General features: G+C 36.9%; 1 protein-coding gene across 1 annotated transcript in view; it reads left to right on the plus strand.

Moving 5' to 3' along the window:
- Positions 1-20,633, plus strand: part of LOC107681406 (PDZ domain-containing protein 2-like) — a 70,990-nt gene that overhangs the window by 21,926 nt on the left and 28,431 nt on the right. Inside the window, exons 3-5 of the mRNA XM_016477708.1 lie at positions 14,573-15,012; positions 15,425-15,444; positions 17,403-17,548. Coding sequence (XP_016333194.1) covers positions 14,573-15,012; positions 15,425-15,444; positions 17,403-17,548 — 606 coding nt within the window. The remainder of the gene's footprint in view (positions 1-14,572; positions 15,013-15,424; positions 15,445-17,402; positions 17,549-20,633) is intronic.

Consider the following 20,633-nt stretch of genomic DNA (forward strand, 5'->3'; position numbering starts at 1 on the left):
ACCTGAGACACCAAGCACAAAACCTGAGACACCAAGCACAAAACCTGAGACACCAAGCACAAAACCTGAGACACCAAGCACAAAACCTGGGATAACAAGCACAAAACCTGAGATAACAAGCACAAAACCTGAGATAACAAGCACAAACCCTGAGTAAAACTTGTACTTTCACTCAACAAAAGTACTTCTTTCGCAGTTTTTAACATTTAACATCAGATCAGTCATATTTAAAATGAGAGAAAATGAAACAAACCGTTGAGTACCAACGAGATCATCGCCGCTTCGCGGGCTTCACACGGAGCGTGTAAACTGCGCATGCTCCTTGACCTTGCGCTCAAACCACGCCCGCTTGATGTCGTCAGACCTGAAACACCCAGTATTTAGTCTATGCCGTTGATTTCGCGACACTGTTACTGCACAGTGCTGCGAGATCCAGTGAGAACCGTTTGAATTCGCCGCACAATGATAAGGTTGATGCGAGAGCTAGTGAGAATCATTCGAATTCTGCACAGAATTCTCTGTTATAAACAGCGCTGACATACGTCAGGAAACCAGAAGCGATAACGCTAACCATGGTGTTGTGGTAGGAATAATCGAATGCATTACATCATTCATTTCAGGGTTTGTACAACCTTTAGAGAGAGAAATTCGAGCACTTTTCAATGACTTTCAAGCATTTCACACAACTATTTCCAGCACTTTAAAGCTCTAAAATGATCCAGTTTGAATGTTATTTTTAATGGGATGACCAAAATATACTTTGTGGTAAACAAACACTTATGTAAAATAAAATAAAAAATGCATCAAATCACAATTATAACCTGTACAGCAGCAGAGGAGCACTTATTGGCTTATTAATAATTAATTTCTACTTTTTCTCTATATTTTGAAATTATAAAATCACTATTATAAAATATCAAATCATCAAGAAATCCGATTTTGTCAGAATTTTACACTTTTTTTGTGTATGAAGTAAGAAAAGTCACAAAGTGCCTTGAAAAACAAACTTTTCTTCAATTTGCTACTAAATCACACATAATCACTGAAGTTGGTCAGTTCCATATAGAATAATGGTACATTTAATAAGAGTGGAATATATACATTTTCTATTAGATTTTGCACCTATTACTGTTGTTAATAAAAGCACATTTTGTATGCATCTTAACTCAGGCTTAGTGCTTTTCAGTCAAATCTGTATAAACAATAAACCAAAGAAAAATAAATAAGAAATGAACATGTAATAGTATTAGTAATGCAAAACAATAGTAATTTTATGATTAAATTATCTATATTTTAAAGGGGTCATATGATGCGATTTCAATTTTTCCTTTCTCTTTGACTATTTGCTGCATAACACACCTTCGTTTACCACGATTGGCTTTTTATATACTGATAGCCACCATCATAACATTGGTGGCATGATAGAAAGCCACGTGATGAATCAGAGTTCATCAAGATTGTCTGTTCACAAAACTTGACCAATACTTGTATATAGTTAGTGCACAGGATCACACAAAGACAAAGCACCATCAGGGTAACACACCTTACACTAAAATAATGCAATAAACATTAACTAACCAACATAAATTGCAACACAAAAACATTACTGCTAAAAATAAGAAGATACAAAACAGTTTAAGTAAGATATAATCATATGTGTTATTATGCAGGGACTAACTGTTTTTCACCATGATTATTTGGTAATTCATAGTTTTTACTTCCAAAAAACATAAACATGACAGTATTTTGGAGTAAAATTACATATAATGTGATGTTTAGTTTTCAGTGTATGATAAGGTAACTTTAGTTTTAACTGTAGCATTTTCATATTATTTTTCTGTTAAAAAAGTACAGTGTACAATTGTTAAACAGATCTTGAGATGAAAGATGATATTACTCAGATATCAAGTTTATCTGTCTCAAATTCCTAAGTGCACTTGCTTCACTGGAAAAATGAATGTCCAAATCATTCATCTGCCATGCATAAACCCTGTGCCATGAGAATAACACTCATGGAACCCCCAGATTTCTGTGGTCACAGATGGGCCTGAGGATTAGCTCTGTGCAATCCGGATATTCAGGTAATACTGTCTGGTTTGTGGAACATACCAGTTTGAAGCCCCACAAATTACATTCCACCATGTCTGGCTCTGATTTTCAGTCATGCACATTGTGGCTTTTTTGTGGAAAGTGGTGGTTGATTTGTGAACACACAGGCCCATGCACATACACATGACAGTGCCTTTTTACGATTTTAATATCTTAGCTCAGTCTGTGGAATTACAAAATTGAATTGAAAGTAAGTGAATATATAAGTGGGTCACACATGTCCTATTTAAGATGCTACAACACAAGGTTTCAGTTTTTCAAATATATTCATGCTTTAATTTTATTTAAAACCGTTTTTGATTTCAAGTTTAACAAGTAGTGTTCCTGAGGTGTGATTTCTCAGGACACACAAAGCAGTGATTTTATGTGTGGTGAAAAAAAAAGGCTGTGCAGTTGTTGCTTTGTCCACTAGAGAGCAGTAGAACAAAACTTTCTAGTTATTCCAGATAAGAATCTTTTTCCTGGCACTAAACTAAACTGTGCTTAAGGTCTGCTGTTATTTATATAAGCATGTAGCTGTACTGTCCTTTAATGCAGGTCTCTGTAGTGCAAATTTTTTTTGTAGAAAATCATCGATTTTAACCATATTCTAGCCATAGCTTTGTATTTTACTCTTACTTTTTCTCATCTCTTCGGAAATAAAAATCAGTTTTTAATGTGTAAAATAAATGTGAGCACTATGCAGGAGCTACGTTTTTGACATTTGTATGTGTATGACTGTTAGAGACAAAAATGGTCATATTTCTGCATTTTCTGCAAGATGCGATGGATTGAATTTTCAAGTCTCTGAATATTGTGGAAGGCTATAGAGTGCTGTGAATGATGCTACTGTCTTTGGGACGTTTCCCCACAAACCCCTCAGAGTTATGTAAAGAATGTGTGCCAGACTGCTGCCCGCGACCGGATGTCTTTCATAATGAAAACAGGCTTCAGGAGGAAACGCCCAGCCAGTGCAGACTCAGGTGCAGTCCGTTACGATTTATGGTATTTATTTGATTTATTCATAACCTGGTGGAGACACCTTTCCCCTCAGCAGTAAATTAAGTGATTTTTCCATCTGTTTTGTTGGAATATTATGATCCTGCCAGGAGGGAGGACAGTAAAATGAGGTTGCTTTTCCAAATCTGTCTGAATGGATGATCAAAACATTTAAAACTAGTGTCTTAATCATGAAGTAGCTTCAGGCTCAAGGCAAATGCTCACCTCCTTCAGAATGACTGACACTGCTCAAGGTCCGTCAAATCTGTCACCAAACCAGAAAAAGATGTTTACAGTAATTTCCTTCCACGTTTCAATGTGGATTATCATTTGACAACTACACAAAACCTAAATTCTTTGTTTAATAACTTTCCGTATTAGTAAACTATACGTCATTGTACAGACCAGGTGAGAAGAAGTGTCTGCTTCACTTGAACACTTGGGCCAAATACAGGAAATATGTCATGTAAGTAGACAAGTGGTCAAGTGCAAAGACCGCAAGTGTGGGTATTTTGGACAAGACCAAAGTTTCCTGCAGTAATCTACTGTTAGACGAGTCTTGTTCTGTAATGAAAGACTTGTGAGCCGGTTCTCTGTGATTCACAAACATCAGTGAATCATTCAAAGAAGTGATGAACTTTTTTTGTGAAAACTAAAGGTTACTGAATTGAACGTTATTTTTGTCTCCAACATGATGATTAAGCATGTTATGTTGAACTTTATGCTCATGAGATCATTCATATTACTAGTTGTTTTGCAATCAGTGGTAATTTATAGAAATTAATGTATAAATCTCATTATTTGGCAAGTTGGCAACAGCTGATTGTGTGAATTGCACTTAAGATATTTCTACCTCAAATGTTTTCTACTAAAAAAGTATTTAATGATACCCAAACCGAAATGGTTAACATGAATCGGAACCGTCCCTAATCATAGCGCTATCCAAATGCTTCCTAAGTAGGCAGTTGACTAGAATTTGAAACACCGCCACTGTGGTATTCCTTCTTGCGTCAATGTATCCGAGATTTACTGTGAGCGTCTCTCTTCAGTTGGGAGTTTGAAGAAGGGGCGGGACGATCTGAATAATCTCACAACCGCTGAGGTACAAGGCGCTTGATGGTGTATAATGGATCCCAGACTCGCGTGCAAATTTGCGAGCGCCGAACCGAAACGTAATTTCATTTGACAACCTCAGAGCCACGGACACTGTCCGTATCTACGACAGGCTGTCCTGTGGAAAAGAGCAGCCATGGACTTTAAACAAGCGCTGAGTAGATCACATGAAAGGGGCGAGTCGCTGGAGCTGTTAGAAACATTTTCATGAACATACAGTGAAGTCGCTCAGGGACTTTATACGGATGATTGCAATGAATATTATTGAACTCACGGGAGCCCAAACAGCGCGTGCCAGCTGTCTGGAACTGACCTTACTGCAAGAATGATGATGACGATGATGATGAAGGGGTGCAAGTGAACGTTTCAGGTACAAACACGAATTTTCAAGTTAACATTACTGTATTATGCCTGTATTAGTCTATGCCTATTAAGCTACTTAAATGTTAGATGTATGTATATGTTTAAGTGAAGACTTGTAAACAAGTGTTTTCAAGAGCTTGACTTGATATTTACAGCGTTTTGGAGGAGTAAGAAATAAAAATCTTACAGATTATATTCAGTTATACACTTTTTGTAGCATTGGCTAATAGGTATCAGATAATAATGGCTAATGATATCTAAGGAGTAAATGTCAGTTTCTACAAAATTCAACCGTTTTCATGCTTCTTATTTTGACAAAAATCTGGGAATCCCTGGTCTGACAGCATGTTGCAGAAATGCATGTGTAGGTTAAAAATAAGTATGCTTACCTCTACCTTAAACCATTATATCTGGTTTAATCTCTGCCAATAGCATTAATTAATGTACTAAATCATGTATTGTTCTTTATTGGCAAAAAATAATAAAAAATAAATAAATAAACAGTTCTGTTTTGAATTTGGTTTGCTCCTAAAAAGGCCCTCTACCACAGTTGTTATGTGTTTAATGTGTTTCCTAATCTCATTTGTTATTTTTTCCCACATTCAAAGTGGCCGGTATTATCTTCATGTAGCCTTGTGGTCTTATCTGAGCTCATAGTGGATGAAATCAAAAGGAGACCATCAGCTACTGCAAATGCAGCTTTGTGAATGGAAGTGTTCTATTTCTGAGGAAGCACTGTGTAAATAGAGACTATAAATCTACTTATCTCTGAGTCACATAAGCTACCCAGCAGCACTACACAAAGAGGGATACTCTATGTCCTCGCATGTCTTAAACTGCTTTCTGAAACTCATTTGACAGGCTCAAATTTATGAATGAACAAAAAAGTGCTTTGGTCAACTTATTGCACTGAATATTCCCTCCACAAAATGTGCTGCTGCAGTTCTGCATCTTGAGACTTGAGTAATGTTTACAGAAGGGAATGGGGTTGTACATGCCATATTCTGTGGAATAATCCGACACTTTTCTTCTTTGTTGATGTTCTGTATGAATAATTTTTGCACTGCTTTGAAAGTCAGAATCCCCATGCTGTTTTAGAGCACACTGTCAGGAGGATTTGGCGATGAGTGTATCCCTGAATTCCTTTGAGCCCCCAAAGGGAATAATAGATTTGAGCAACCAATTGGAACAGGTTTTGTGGTAACTAAGATCTATTTAAAGCACCGGGTCATGTTTGGGTTGTTTGACTGTCCCAAACAAACAATTTAGTTTTGCCTTCCACGATCATGGTTTAGAGATGGATGACCATCTGTCTCTATGATAATCTGAGTGAGGGGATATGGTTCCCCATTTCATTATTTTGTATACACTACTGTTCAAAAATAAGAGATTTCTTTCGAAAACATCTATAAAAAAAATCTTACCGACCTCAAACTTTGTAGTGATAGTACACATCTGTGTTTTTATGGGCTGTTGAAGACGTTTGACTAGAGACTGACCTTACATAATGGTGATTTGAGAGTTTGATAACAGATCACCATTGAAAACGGGAGTTCCTATTTCAAATCAATATTCAGAGCTACCAGTATAGTAAACTATTTTGAAAACCACTCCCAATTACACAATATGCAAGAAAAACGGCACACATAGAAGAAATGAGAAGCTGACATCTGTCTCTCCATCTGAGAGCATTCAAATACAGAGCCACTTGTGGTGGGCTCTGTTTCCCCTCTGCAGGCTTGTTCATGGGGAGATTGCTGACTGAGGTTATTACTTTAGCTATCCACCACACTGAGGAATGTCTTTACTACAGTATGTGTGTATGGTTGCCGTCTTGTCTCCTTTTGTAACTTGGGAGGCATAACTTGTTTAAAATTAAATCAGGAATTGGAGTTATTTTAACGCAGAAGCATTAAATGACAGCAACAGGTGGATGCTCAAATCAGGATTCCTTGGTAATCATTAGGGATGCCGATAAACTTTTTTTTTTTTCAGAATCGATCCAATCCTGATACCAGCCCGACTAACCGAATGCAGAGTTTGCCTTTTGTGTGGCTTAAGAATAACACGGAATAGTACGCACAATATTGGTGTTGAAACAGTCTTGTCTGACCGATAACTGATCCGGCAAAGAATGGCAGTATCGGATCCGATACCGATACTGAGTGTCTGATTAGCACATCCCTAGTAATTATTTTATAGGATTTTTTGCTTTAGTATACGTTTTTGGTGAATATGCACAATAGTTTGTCTTTTTAACCTTTAGAAATATTACAGACCCTAAAAAGCATAGCTGTTTCCAGTGTCTTGGGGCTGGTGAAAATAGAAGTGTAAATGTCTGTGGCTGGACACTCATTTGAACCGCTTGTGGAAAGCTGGATGACTGTGCTCACACTTGTTTGATTTGCCCTTTCGGGATATCATGAGAATATATGGTGCATATTTTAGAGTTTAGCTTGGATCATATTGTTTTTTTTTCTTAACCCTTCAGTCTGTTTAAACTCTCTAATGTTTCTTTTTCCGTGTTTTTCCCTCAGAAGTTGGTCACATTTAACTATTCTAATCCACATTATTAGCTAATCAGCCCAGCGAGAGCTTGATTTTCTGAATTTTCTGGCCAGCATTAGCTCTTAGATTCTCAGTAAAGACCTTTTTTCAGTTGCCCCGGATGAAGCAAGAGGGAAGGGATTTCACACAGTTTTTAAAAGATTATTGTGAATATGGGAAACTTTGGGGTCATGCGTAATGAGAGTGGTTTACAATGTCTAAGCCAGAGTTCATTCAGGCTTTGTTCGTGAATGACATGAATATATTTGATATTTGTGGGATTTTTTTGTTCACACAACTGTTATATCACCACACTTGAAATTCAGATTATGTAAAGCGTTCATGCTCTACTGTGGTCCATCAAACACTCTGTAGTTGCATTTAACCATTAAGTTTTTTTATACAGTGACTGCTAAATGACTATGCTAACAAAATATCTAAGACTGCTTTTCAGACAAATGTCACAAAAACATTTTTCTGTTTAAAACAATGTCAACATATTTTTTTTTAATAGTTTGGTTATATAATGCACTTAATCTAATTAAGTGTTCCAATAATTTTAGGGCCACTGTATGACCCTAAAAATGTATAATCACATGATACTGCACAATGTCTTCCTCGTGTCTTCACAAATAAGCTTTTGGAATAAGATTGTTTGTTAATCTAATTGTTTTTTCAATATCATTACCTTATTGTGATGTCTGTTTCTTGCAGTAATTTTAAGGCACTGAGCCTAATCTTAATCCTGTTTTTCTAGTGCTTGTTATTAATGTGACTTCACATTCACATGTTGTTCCCTTCATGTTAGTCACATGATGCTCTGACAGTTTCTTGTGTTGGTCACCACTTTATGTCCAATGTCAAATCTGGATCCTGAAGCAAAACCAGCCAAGAACCACTAACGTAGATGCAGTTAGACAGATACTTTTAAAATAGCATTTGAAGAAATGTCAGTGTTTTGGTTTTGAGTATGTGCTGAGTCAGACCTTTCTGATCTTTGATTGTTTTTGATGTGTCTTTTGCACTGAGCAGTGGTCTGTGAAAAGATTCTATTTCAAAAGAGTTTTGGAGCATTATATAGATCTCAGTTTGGACATAGAACTACATAAATCAGAGTTTTTGTTAGGAGCCTGAGCAATCTTCATCAGACCCTACAAACACATCAAAATGTGGAGTTGAATCAGCATCTGGATAGAAGCTCTTATATAATAATACTTTCAATCATTGCATAATAATCATTGACATCAGATGTCCATAAACCAGAAATCAGTTTATATAAACTGGCTCCTAGCTCGACTCTTCTTCTCTTTTATGTGGTCACCAATCTATTTATTGTATTGCCATATCTCATCTTTCGGTTTCATTACACAAATCATGACAAACACTAGACTGTGGGCGTGAAGTGGTAGAACAGTTTTCTCCTTTCTTCTCTCCACCAGACTGATGGAATTCACCCCGTTTGGCAGGAATTCCTAAGTGCATCTGTTTAAAGACTAAAAGCATTATCCTGTCATGGAGCCTTTGCTTTACTCCTGTCCTGATGATGACCATGATCAGGGTTCTTTGCATTCCTCTCTTGCCCCCTGTAATCCAATGTGGTAATGTGACAAAATATCTTGCGCCTAACCCTCAATGGTATTTCCGTGCGAGTCGTTATGGTTATGGCAAATAAGGTGGAAAAGTATCTAAATCTAACCCAAGAAATGGGATTTCCTTACTTGGCCTGTCACAGTATCGGTATATTCTTGTGAGTATGAAGGATCCGTTGCAACATATGATATCCAGGTCCACAATTTTATGCACATCTGCAGTCGCTTGGCTCACAGCCATGGGAAAAGACTTTTTAGGAGGTTTCAGTAGTGGATATAAATGGGTGTCTTCCCAACCTGATGTCTGCACCTTCGATACGATTCCCACGTAGGCTCCACTTTGAGACATCTGCCAAATCCAAGATTGCAGAAAAGCAAACAGTGCTTTAAAGGAAGATGTAGTTCTGTATTATTTAGCCAACACTGTATGGGAAAGGTCTTTGGCGTCCTCCAATCCACGACAACAAATCACTCCACGTAGCTCAGAGAAACTTTGAGGACTTTGAGAACATTTCAGCCCGTCTGTGTTGGTCGCCGTTGTGCTTAAATTGTGCTTGGCTGGAATAGATGGATTTCCCTACTGCAGCTGTGGTTTAGTCTGAGAGAGGCAATGCAGGCCTGTTGCTGGGTTTCTCTGAGACCCATTAGCTTTTACAGCAGCTTAAATTCCTTGTCGATGTGCCAGAGCTGAGATCATGGCTTGTTTTTCTTCTCGTTTGGTCTTTATCAGATGCTGATTTGCATGACAGGTCTTCAGGATGGCAGGTTTTTATCTAATTTTTCACTTCGGTTGTTTCTCTTGAGCGTAATAATGAACATGTGTCTGCTTCGGTGGGACACTGATGTGGGTGATCGCTTGAAAGCGCTCTGTCAGTGCATGGCACACACCTGCTGAGAAAAACCACGGCTGCAGAGCTGAATGAGTTTTTTTTTAACCATTCATCTGCATCCACGTTCCTTCTTTCCTTCAATACCTCCACTGATATACTTTTTTCGTCCCCTGCATTTTGTGCTGTGGTTTGCATCCATCATTCTAGTTCTGAGACGCAGATGGTAGTTGGCTGAATGTTTGATCAGTGGCCTAAATGAAAGGAGTTTATGGCTTTTGATTGATATGAGGTTGATGAGCACCATTACAGTGTCTTGTTATATCACTTTATTGTGTGGTAATGTAATGTTTATGTTGCCCTCTGCTTATGATCCAGCATGTGTGGGTTGGCAAAGCTTGAGTTAAATGGTCTAGCAAAAGTAAGTAATGGCGCGGACTGAACTTACATCATGACATCATGCACATAAATCAAATTTGGAGCTGGAGACTCGCTCACTGCATACTTAAGACACTCCTTATCTTTTATTAAAGAGGCAGTTCACTCTAGAATTAAATGTCATTATTTATCCTCATGTTGTTCCAAGCCCTCTTGACATTCTTCTGTGGAACACAAACTGTGAAATTTAGAATTTTGTTTTCTATATAATAAAAGTCAAATTTAAAAATGATGAAAAAGCACCATTAGAGGCTCAAACGTGGACTATATGGCTTCTGAAGTCATACAGTAGCCAAAATTTAATTTGACATCCACTGAAAATATCTCAGCTGTATCTTACAAATCAAATATTATATGTCAGATTTTATTTCAGTTTGTTCCTCCACACTTATTTTTCAGTCTGGTCTGGGATTTAAATTTTTGGGTGAACAGGCATGAAATAAAAAATTCACCTCATTTATTTTCTAAATCACGTTCTCTTAATCTTGTTGTTAACACTTTATCCATGTGTATGTTTCTTTTTTGATTTTTAGTTTTGAATCAAAATGTCATAATTGGATCTTCTGGTAAAACAACAAACTTCTCTCTGATGATGTATGTCGAACTTTTAGTCCTCTTAAAGGGATAGTTCACCCAAAAATGAAAATTTTATGTTATCTGCTTACCCCCAGGGCATCCAAGATGTAAGTGACTTTGTTTCTTCAGTAGAACACAAACCAAGATTTTTAACTCAAACCGTTGCAGTCTGTCAGTCCTATAATGTAAGTGGATGGGAATCACGGCTAAAACATACAATAAAACAAAAAAAAAAACATACACAAACAAAACCAAATTAAACCCTGTGGCTCGTGACGATACATACATTCAGGCAATGTCCGAACTGTTAGAACTCTCCTGAGCGCGTTCTCCTGAGCGCGTTCTGAGCAGGCGTCTTCTTCTTCTTCTTGCTTTATGGCGGATCGCAGACTTATAAGTGCATTACCGCCACATCAAATTTTCATTTTTGGGTGAACTATCCCTTTAAACCCCATGCACAGTCAAAAACAAGTCACTGCCCAACATTTTTTCCTTTTCAAATCTGTTACTGCCGTTATTTCCGTTTCATTGCAACTTCTAATATTCTTAAGAAAACAAACAACTTATCCTCAAATATTTTCACCTTGTTTTTTCTGTTTTGGCACAATGTAATTGCAGTTACGCAGGGTGCAGTTGTTAGGACATGCACACCAATTGTCCACATGTGACATATGTCATCAGTAGCATTGTGAAGGTTTTAAGGGCTACAAGTAAGATAATAGTGTTGCAGTGTGCAATAAGGTTTTTTACGCAGCCGAGACAGACAAAGTGTCATCTATCTGAATCATTTGGAATGCAGTGTAACTTTTCCAGTCTGCCTTGAGATTGGGACTGTCATCAGAATCCAGGAATGCAGATTTGGATTTTGCATGTGGCAAATTTGTGCCAAGATAGATTCAGTTGAGTTATGTTGAGATATTTTCTCCTTTTTCCATTGATTTTCATGTGGGATGATTTTTGTCTCGAGTCCCACAACATTACAAACTTTGTTCTTATCAAAAAGGGAAGCTCATGGAAAACAGATCACGACAGAAATGGGTCAGACACTTTTCATTATCAGCTAGATGACAGAGGGAAAGAAACACCACAATAAAGGAACACTAGAGGCCCGAAGTCCATTGTCTCCAATTGAACGAAAATGAGACCACAGCTGCTTTAAAGCTTCAGACAGTGTGTCAAACCAACAAATTCCAGAGAGGTGCTTTTTTTTTTACCTGAAAATGTCTGAAACATCCAAGCTGTTAGAAACTGCATAAAACTGCTGCCTCCTTCTTCTTCAGGGAATTGTGATCTTCATCGACATTTCCTGAACATTCCTCACTTTGTTGTATTTTTAGCGTGCCAGTACTTTCAGTCCTTGCATGTATTAGTTCCAGGAGATCTAATATGACTGCATTTGCATACCTCATTGATCCTGATCTCCAGAGAGGATCAGACCTGAAGCTATCATGCATGTCGTTTATTTAAAAACAGCTCTTGCTCATTTTGAGGATGAATTCATATGGTATGTTTGCATGCCCAGGCTCTGTAATCATCTAAACAACAGGTTGACCTCGCTCTGTCATTAGCAGCTGGCCAGAGTGCAGAATGCATCATTTTTGACAGATGATTTGAGCTGAAACTCATGAGGTTCTCATATACATGACTACAACTTTAAGTGAGGCATGTCATAAAACATATATTAAGAGGTGAATAATAGCAACATATACTGATAACATTGGATGCACTGTAAAGATGTCAACAAGCAAAAAAACAACAACGAAGACTGTGTCATTAGACTTATTTTGTAATTGCTTTGTCTAAGTATGAGTGTGTTGAGAACTTATTTTGATGACCAAACTGAAAACATTAGCATGTTGTACTTATGATATTCCATTTATGACACATTTAATCACGCTCTTTCTCTCAAAAACACCTAGTCTCTCTTTCATCTCCTCCATTGTCTGGCTCGCTGTTTAGGGGATGTAAGCAAATGCTTTGTTTTGCACTGACAGTATGGCTAGTCATTGTCATAGAAAGTCCACTCCCCCATGCTATTGTACAGCTGAAAGCTTGGAAAACTAGGGAAACAAATCACTCAGCCACAGTTAATTAGATCTGTGTGCAGCACTGGATGTAGTGTTTCCATAATATTGAAGGACATTCATTTGACCCTGGGACCCTGACATCAGTTAGACTCAAGGTGTGTGTGCTCTTTTGACTTAATATTACATTTCTTAAGGCTAGATGGTTGTTCAGCAGTTTGTCTCTGTCTTTATTTGGTCTGCTTTAAAAGGATTGTTCATCCAAAAATGAAGTTCTGTTATTATTTATTCATTGCCATGTCATTTGAAACCTGTTCTTTCTTCTGCTGAACACAAAATATTTCCATTGTATGGACAAGAAACACTAAGACATCTCACAAATATCTACTTGTATGTTCCATAGTCATACAGGTTTGAAATGATGTGAGGGTGAGAATATTATGAGGTAATTTTCATATATGGGTAAACTGTCCCTTTAAGGATACATAGATGTGATCAAGCATTTAAAAACTTTATTTAAGATACATAAATCCTTCATGCTTTGTGCTTTGAGGTCACCTTTTATATGGCACCATTAAAACCAAACTTTGCAAAGCAAGCAGCGCAAATTATTAACTTTGATCATTTTAACTTGTTAATGTATAATAAATGTTCAGGTCTCAACCAGCTGAGATAGTCAGACATGTTCAGTATACAGCTAAATAAGTCAGTCTAAGCTCTCTTTATGAGAATCACATGAGAGAAGAGCTAAAATGGTGGTCATATAAGTCTGTGAAAGTGTTTTCTGCTGCTAGCAGTTAAACTTCCTGAGTGTCCTGGGACTCTATCACTATATCAGTATATCAGTTTCTTCTGTCATGACTCTGTCTTTGCACTTGTCTAGACATGGTGTAAAACATGCTCTGCACTTTTTTTTGTATCAGTGCCCTTCCTTATTTCAAAAACTCCCAGATAATTCCAAAACCATTAATTATGACAGATTTAGAAACTCCTTTGTAATTTTTCTCTTCCTCGCATTGTTTTTGTATAATTTTATTGTATGATCCTCCACAAAACACAAAAGGTGCAATATACACTGTGGTTAAAAAGGGCCGGTCAAAGTTTTAATGTTTTTGAAAGAAGTCTCACCAAGGCTGTATTTATTTGATCAAAAATGCAATAATAACAGTAATATTGTAAAATATTAACATATTAATATAAATTTAATATGTAATTTATAGCCATTACCTCAGGCTTCAGTGTCACATGATCTTTCAGAAATCATTCTAATATGCTGAATTGATTCTCAAGAAGCATGTATTATTATTATTTTTAACAGTTGTGCTGCAGATTTTTTTTTTTTAATAAATAAATATAAATAAAATACCCAGTGTATACTTCTTAGTATAAAGACTGGGGCTGTCAAACACTAAAATGACAATAAAGCCGAAGTCATACAATAACCTTATCTGAGAAACAGAACAAAATTTATGTTGTTAATCTTCCAGTCATTGTAGCCAGATCATTGAGTCATTGTTTGAACTCAAGAACCAGATCAGATTTATAAACAAGTTTGGTTTTGTGGACTGCATGAAAAGATTTGGTTTAACAGAACCCCAGTACCTCTCTCATGAACTCTCTTGAATGCACAAAGCAGAGCTACAGTGGATGTCAACATTTGTAAATAAAGGCTTCGTAACACTTTGAATATAGTGCGTAGGTCATTTAGTTTACTTATATGAAAATTTATATATATATTAGCTTTTACATGTAAAAAAGTGGACAAGATATTATTTTAAAAAATCAGCTTTGGTGTTCTACAGAGAAAATAGGTCACCTGGGTGTGATCTGTAAATATGCATTTGACTGTAGGGCAGTGTATTCAGTGTGATTGTAAATCTTTGGTTTGATGGACAGCTCTGTAATCCTCAGTATTGAGGGAGAAACATGTTTATTTTGGAATCAATCTGGTTGATTTACATTGTGATCATGTATTAGCAGATAATTGTTTTTTCTTATTTTTCTTCAGTTACTTGGCGGACCAGTGCTGGAATGGAGGCTGCATCTACCTGATCATGTTGCGAAGAATTAAACGCAAGGCTCCTCTCCCTCCATGCAATGGCAGTGGGGGCAACTCCGTAGACGTCTCTAATGAGCGCAATGTCTCCTCCGAGCCTGCAGGCAGCCCCACACAGAATGGACAGAACGGCAAACGAACCCGCAAATTTGGTGTAATTTCCCGCTCCTCCTTCACTCGCGACAGCAAAGACAGTAAAGCTAGCCGGGACTTTGAGCATGAGAATGGCCACAGCTCCATGGAGGCAGAGGTCACGTCCCCAGAGAGCAGCACCCCTCAGGACACACCAACCGATGATAGTCCAGTCATTGGCTCCTCAGTGCTGATGTCCAATCACATGAAGGTGGGAAGCACAGCCACCCTACCCAGCCGGTCCCACTCACGCCTGCAGTGTCACATGATCCTTCAGGAATCATTCTAATATGCTGATGTGGTGCTTACATTGCATATTATAAATGTTGAATACAATGTGCTGCTTAATTTCTGTGGAAACATTGATACCTTTTTTCCATGATCCTTTTGAATCGAAAGTTGAAAAGATCCATAGTAAATAGTAAAGACTTACATTGTTGCAAAAACGTCACATCTAATCAAATTAATGCATCCTTACTGAATGAAAGTAATCATTTAAAAAAAAAATGTAAAAAAAATCTGATCTTTTATATAGTAGAATATTTAGCTAATATGTAAAAATAATTTTGGCAAGTCTGTAAAAAATCCCACTGTTTTTTCTTTGTTTTTTTTTTTATATCTTCCACCATGTTAACATCTTTCCAGTGTTTATTTGTGTTGCAATACATTTAGGCTTTGGCAAGCCTTCTAACGTTAGCCATTTTAACATTGAAAATCCCAATATTTCCTTTAACTGTATACATACAGACATAAAACAGAGCTTTGAATGACAAAATGGTTACTAATGACAGAATTAACAATATGAAAGGTAGTGTAAAATCAAATTAGTATGCTAAGGGAATAATTGTCAGAATATTGATTACAAATATATTTTTAGGCTAATGTCATGACACGTCTTTGAAATGGTTTTTGAAATTTCATGGGCTTCGGTGTTAGTATTACTGTTAGAAAAGCTTTGATGTCAGGCACAATAGCTATAAATGGCTCGGTGGCTGAAATGAATTCATGCATTTGAACGCTGCCTTTCGAGTAAGACTGCTACAGTAGTCCTGCAATGCTACCAAAATCATTTTACAGATGATGAAAACAATATCCTCATGGATTCATCATGTTTGCATAATTAATTGCTATTTGTGTTTCTCAAATCTAGTAGCATATTTAACTGCAATTTTGTGTCTAGTCTTCTTATTTAAAATATTCTTATTAAATCACTTTTTACATTGCCTAAGTTGATTATGTAAAGCCTGACTGAAAAAAAAAAACGCACACTGAATGTCATGACGTTATGATATGTTATGGGCTTATTTTATATATTAAGTTCAGTCAGGAAGATGTCTGTTTTTCCTGCAACTGGAGTTGAGAAACAAGATTACGTCCATTTAACCTCATTATGAAGCTGTCAGTTATTCATTCAAAACAGAGAATAATAACATCTTTTATTTATTGTTAAAAGCTATTTATCCATCATAACAGGCAAAAAAAAAATCACAAAAAGTTCACCTCATTGTTTCTTTTTTTCAGTTAATGCCAGAGCAGACAGAGAGAAAGAACATTAAATGTCACTTGATGAGCCTGAATTCATATTTGAGACCGAATTTCATCTTTTATCAAAGGACAAGAGCATTAATGAACAGTAATGGCAGTGTTGATGACTCACAGGGATTAAAGTTCAGTTGCTACCACGGATTTCCTTCAGTTCATAAAGACAGTCACTTGCTTCATTCCTGAATGATTCAGCCGTTCGAACGAATCAATTGAATGAATGATTCAGTGATAAAAATCAGTGACATGCCGCCACCTGCTGGCGGATTTAGTTTCATTTTTAGTGTATAATTTCAGTTATTTAAATCATATTTCTGTATTCAAAATGTTATGTTTAAAACATTAATCTCCACATGAATTTATGGATTTAATTGCACTCATGCCACCTCTGAGCCTCACTAAACGTCTGAAAATACACCTACAAGCCACTTTTGTGTTCTTCTGTGCCACCTCTGTAGTACAAATTAATTTATTAATACTCATTTCATATGATTGGTAACTTATTTGTCTTATTCTACTTCTTATTATATGGGGTTAAAGAAAAAAAAATCTTTTGACTGAAAATTTTTCTTCGACCAAACCCCATTCCTCAGCCATACCTGTCACACACCCAGCTTAAGAGCATTTTTTTTCTTCTTGTAATTAGGAGCGCTTTTCCTCCTAATTAAAAATTTAGGAGCACCTTCTGATCAATAATCAAAAATTCTGATAAAAAATTAGCCTTCCTAATACGAAGTGACATTTGACTCCTTAAAGTGACTTGCAGGAGTATTTTCTTTTTACCTTTGTAATGGCATAATTTTCATCTCATACATATTTCAAACAATATGTAGAATAAGACAAATAAGTTACCAAAAAAAAGTTTAAAAAGTTGTAAATACTCTGAAATTGTATAAACAATAATGTTTCCTAATTTTCTGAAACTACAGAGATGATTAGTTATTCTTGAAAGAAATGCTGCATAAAATGGGAACCATTTTGAAGACTGTAATGTAAGTTAAAACCACAAAACAGCTGCTGCAGGACGTGCAGTTTATTTAGTGTTATATAATGAAGAACGTTCCTGATTGTTCCACCATACGGATAAATATCCCCCTCTTCTTTGCAGCCCCGTGAGGGCAGCCGGATCTGGAAGATGCACATGGTGAAGGGTCAGGATGGACTGGGTATCCAGATCACGGGCGGGCGAGGGTCCAAGCGCTCTCCTCACGGTATCATCGTGGCCCACGTGGAGGAGGGAGGAGCCACACAGAGGTAAACGGCTTTCATTTGCAAAGGTTTTGATTTGCTGCCGTGGCAACAGCAGGTGCTGTGGTGACACTGCTCAATCAGCATCTCATGCATATGCGAGCGTCAGGGAGTCTTGAGTGCCCTCCACGATACTCATTAATCTTCAAAGCCATTGTGACACCCTTACATGGGTGCACAGAATATATCCAGTCACGCTGCCATATATACAGTAATGACCGTTAGGTATCGGAAGCTTATTAATTATTATATTAATATGATATTGGTAATCATAGTTAATGTAAATGTAAAAACAAGAAAAATGAGCATGCATAATTAAATATTTACTTTGCGAATTACTGAGTTTGTGTATGAATTATTGAATTATTCAATACTGAATTATTTGTGAATACTGAATATTTAATTGAACTGATTTACATGTATTTTATTTTTATTATTTTTTATCATACATTATATGCACAATATATCATAAAATAAACATGCAAAGCACTGATATCCAGTAAAGATGAATGATATGATTTTGAATAAATATACACACAAAAAAAAGAAAATCACAGTATTGTCATATGATGAAATACCATATCCAGATATCAATGAAATGCCATATATCTGGCTTCCTGGCGATTTCCGCATCTACCAATCTGCAGTACCGTGGTATGTTAGCAAATAACAGTCATTTTACAAAGCTGGACAGACCTAGCATATGACTCTAACATGAAATATTCCTTTACTTGTACAAACACTGATTAAAGAATAATAATTTAGTTTTTTTAATACTGTAGAAATATTTTCTTCTTCGTTCACATGCGTATGGTAGCTGAGAAAGCTCAACACGCTGCAACTTAAGAAAACAAATGCAAATTAAGAAAACGTCTTAATCACTTTGACAACATATGTGCTGCAAATACTCAAAATACAGAAAAGCGCTGCAAATACTCACAACACAACCAAATACAGAACGCACTACAAAACAGAAATGCACTGCAAATACTCACAACACAACCAAACACAGAAACGCACTGCAAATACTCACAACACAACCAAACACAGAAACGCACTGCAAATACTCACAACACAACTAAACACAGAAACGCACTTCAAATACTCACAAAACAACCAAACACAGAAACGCACTACAAAACAGAAACACACTGCAAATACTCACAACACAACCAAACACAGAAACACACTGCAAATAGTCACAACACAACCAAACACAGAAACACACTGCAAATACTCACAACACAACCAAACACAGAAACGCGCTGCAAATACTCACAACACAACCAAACAGAGAAACGTGCTGCAAATACTCACAACACAACATTTCTGTATTTGTAGCGCGTTTCTGTATTTGGTTGTGTTGTATTTGCAGTGTGTTTCTGTTTTTCAGTGTGTTTTTGTACTTGGTTGTGTTGTGGTGTTTTTGCAGTGGGTTTCTGTTTTGCAGCGTTTTTCTGTATTTGGTTGTGCTGTGAGTATTTGCAGTGCGGTTCTGTTTTGCAGCGCGTTTCTGTATTTGGTTGTGTTGTTTTTGCATTGTGTTTCTGTTTTGCAGCGTGTTTCTGTATTTGGTTGTGTTGTGAGTATTTGCAGTGCGTTTCTGTATTTGGTTATGTTGTATTTGCAACGTGTTTCTGTATTTGGTTGTGCTGTGAGTATTTGAAATGCATTTCTGTTTTGCAGCGCATTTCTGTATTTGGTTGTGTTGTGAGTATTTGCAGTGCGTTTCTGTATTTGGATATGTTGTATTTGCAGGGTGTTTCTGTGTTTGGTTGTGTTGTGAGTATTTGCAGTGTGTTTCTGTGTTTGGTTGTGTTGTGAGTATTTGCAGTGTGTTTCTGTGTTTGGTTGTGTTGTGAGTATTTGCAGTGTGTTTCTGTGTTTGGTTGTGTTGTGAGTATTTGCAGATATAACAATTTATCATGATTTTTGCTTGCTTATAAAAAAACTTGACAATGGAAAATACTTGATCATACCCTTAAAGAGACTGTATATGATGAGTCATATTAACAAAAACAATGCATCACATCTTTCTTAACTTTTATTTCAGGAGGATACACATACACAGTGTATACTTTAAAGTACCTTGAACCATGAAACTTTCAAGTACCAAAACCCTGAACTTGCACATGAATATAATAGTCAAATGTTCAACAAAATGAGTAGAAAAAATGCTTTCTGAAACAAAATAAAATGCTATGTTACTTTGGATATCGTTTTAGTCATGTTTAGTCATGTTTTCCCGGCAGTGTGTAAAATCCAAAATGTTTCCACACTTGGGATTCAAAACGTGAAGGTGCAGAAAGAATTCTCGAATGCCTCCGCCATGGTTTTGCTTTCTCGCACTGGCTTGAAATGTATACGACGTCATCTAATACAGCGGCGCTGCGCAGACCGATCGTTAAATGATGTCATCAAAGCACCGCGAAAGCTACAGAGAGCAGACAGCTCCGCATGCTTTCGAATTGCTCTCGCAGTACGTGGATGTCATACGCCAATCGGTCTGCGTGGTACTGCTGCAAGTCGAACACACCTATACATTTCGCCCTCTGTTGGAATAAAAGCGGTAACTTCTCCCCACCACCTCTTAGGAAAAGTAAAATAATTAAATATAAATAGATTCTGAGATAAACCAATCGATTTTTAAATAGTTTTAAAAAGAGCCGTGATAGTAAGGTGAATCGATTTTTTTCTCCCACCCCTACTATTTGCAGCGCGTTTCTTTGTTTGATCGTGTAGTGAGTATTTGCAGCACGTGTTATGCTGATGAAGATGTTTTCTTTATTTGCTGGTGTTTTTTCTACTTGCATGTGTTTTTTCATTTGCAGCGTGAAATCTCTGAGATCTCTCGGGCACCGTACATGCGTATTGCCCCTCAAACGCCATTATAAGCTGCAATATGTTGAAGAATTTGCTGACTTGCTTCCCTTTGTTATTCATTAATGCACACTTTGACAAAGTTTGGCGGAAGGACAACAACCTGATGGTAATGAGCCAAAAGCTGAAATGAACCCTCGTTGCCTCAACAAATTTGAATTACTCCCTCCAGGTTATGTGCTAAGTTAAATAGATGTGTTCAGGGAAAATA

Source organism: Sinocyclocheilus anshuiensis, unplaced genomic scaffold, assembly GCF_001515605.1.
Source record: "Sinocyclocheilus anshuiensis isolate Anshui unplaced genomic scaffold, SAMN03320099.WGS_v1.1 scaffold697, whole genome shotgun sequence".
NCBI lineage: Eukaryota > Metazoa > Chordata > Actinopteri > Cypriniformes > Cyprinidae > Sinocyclocheilus > Sinocyclocheilus anshuiensis.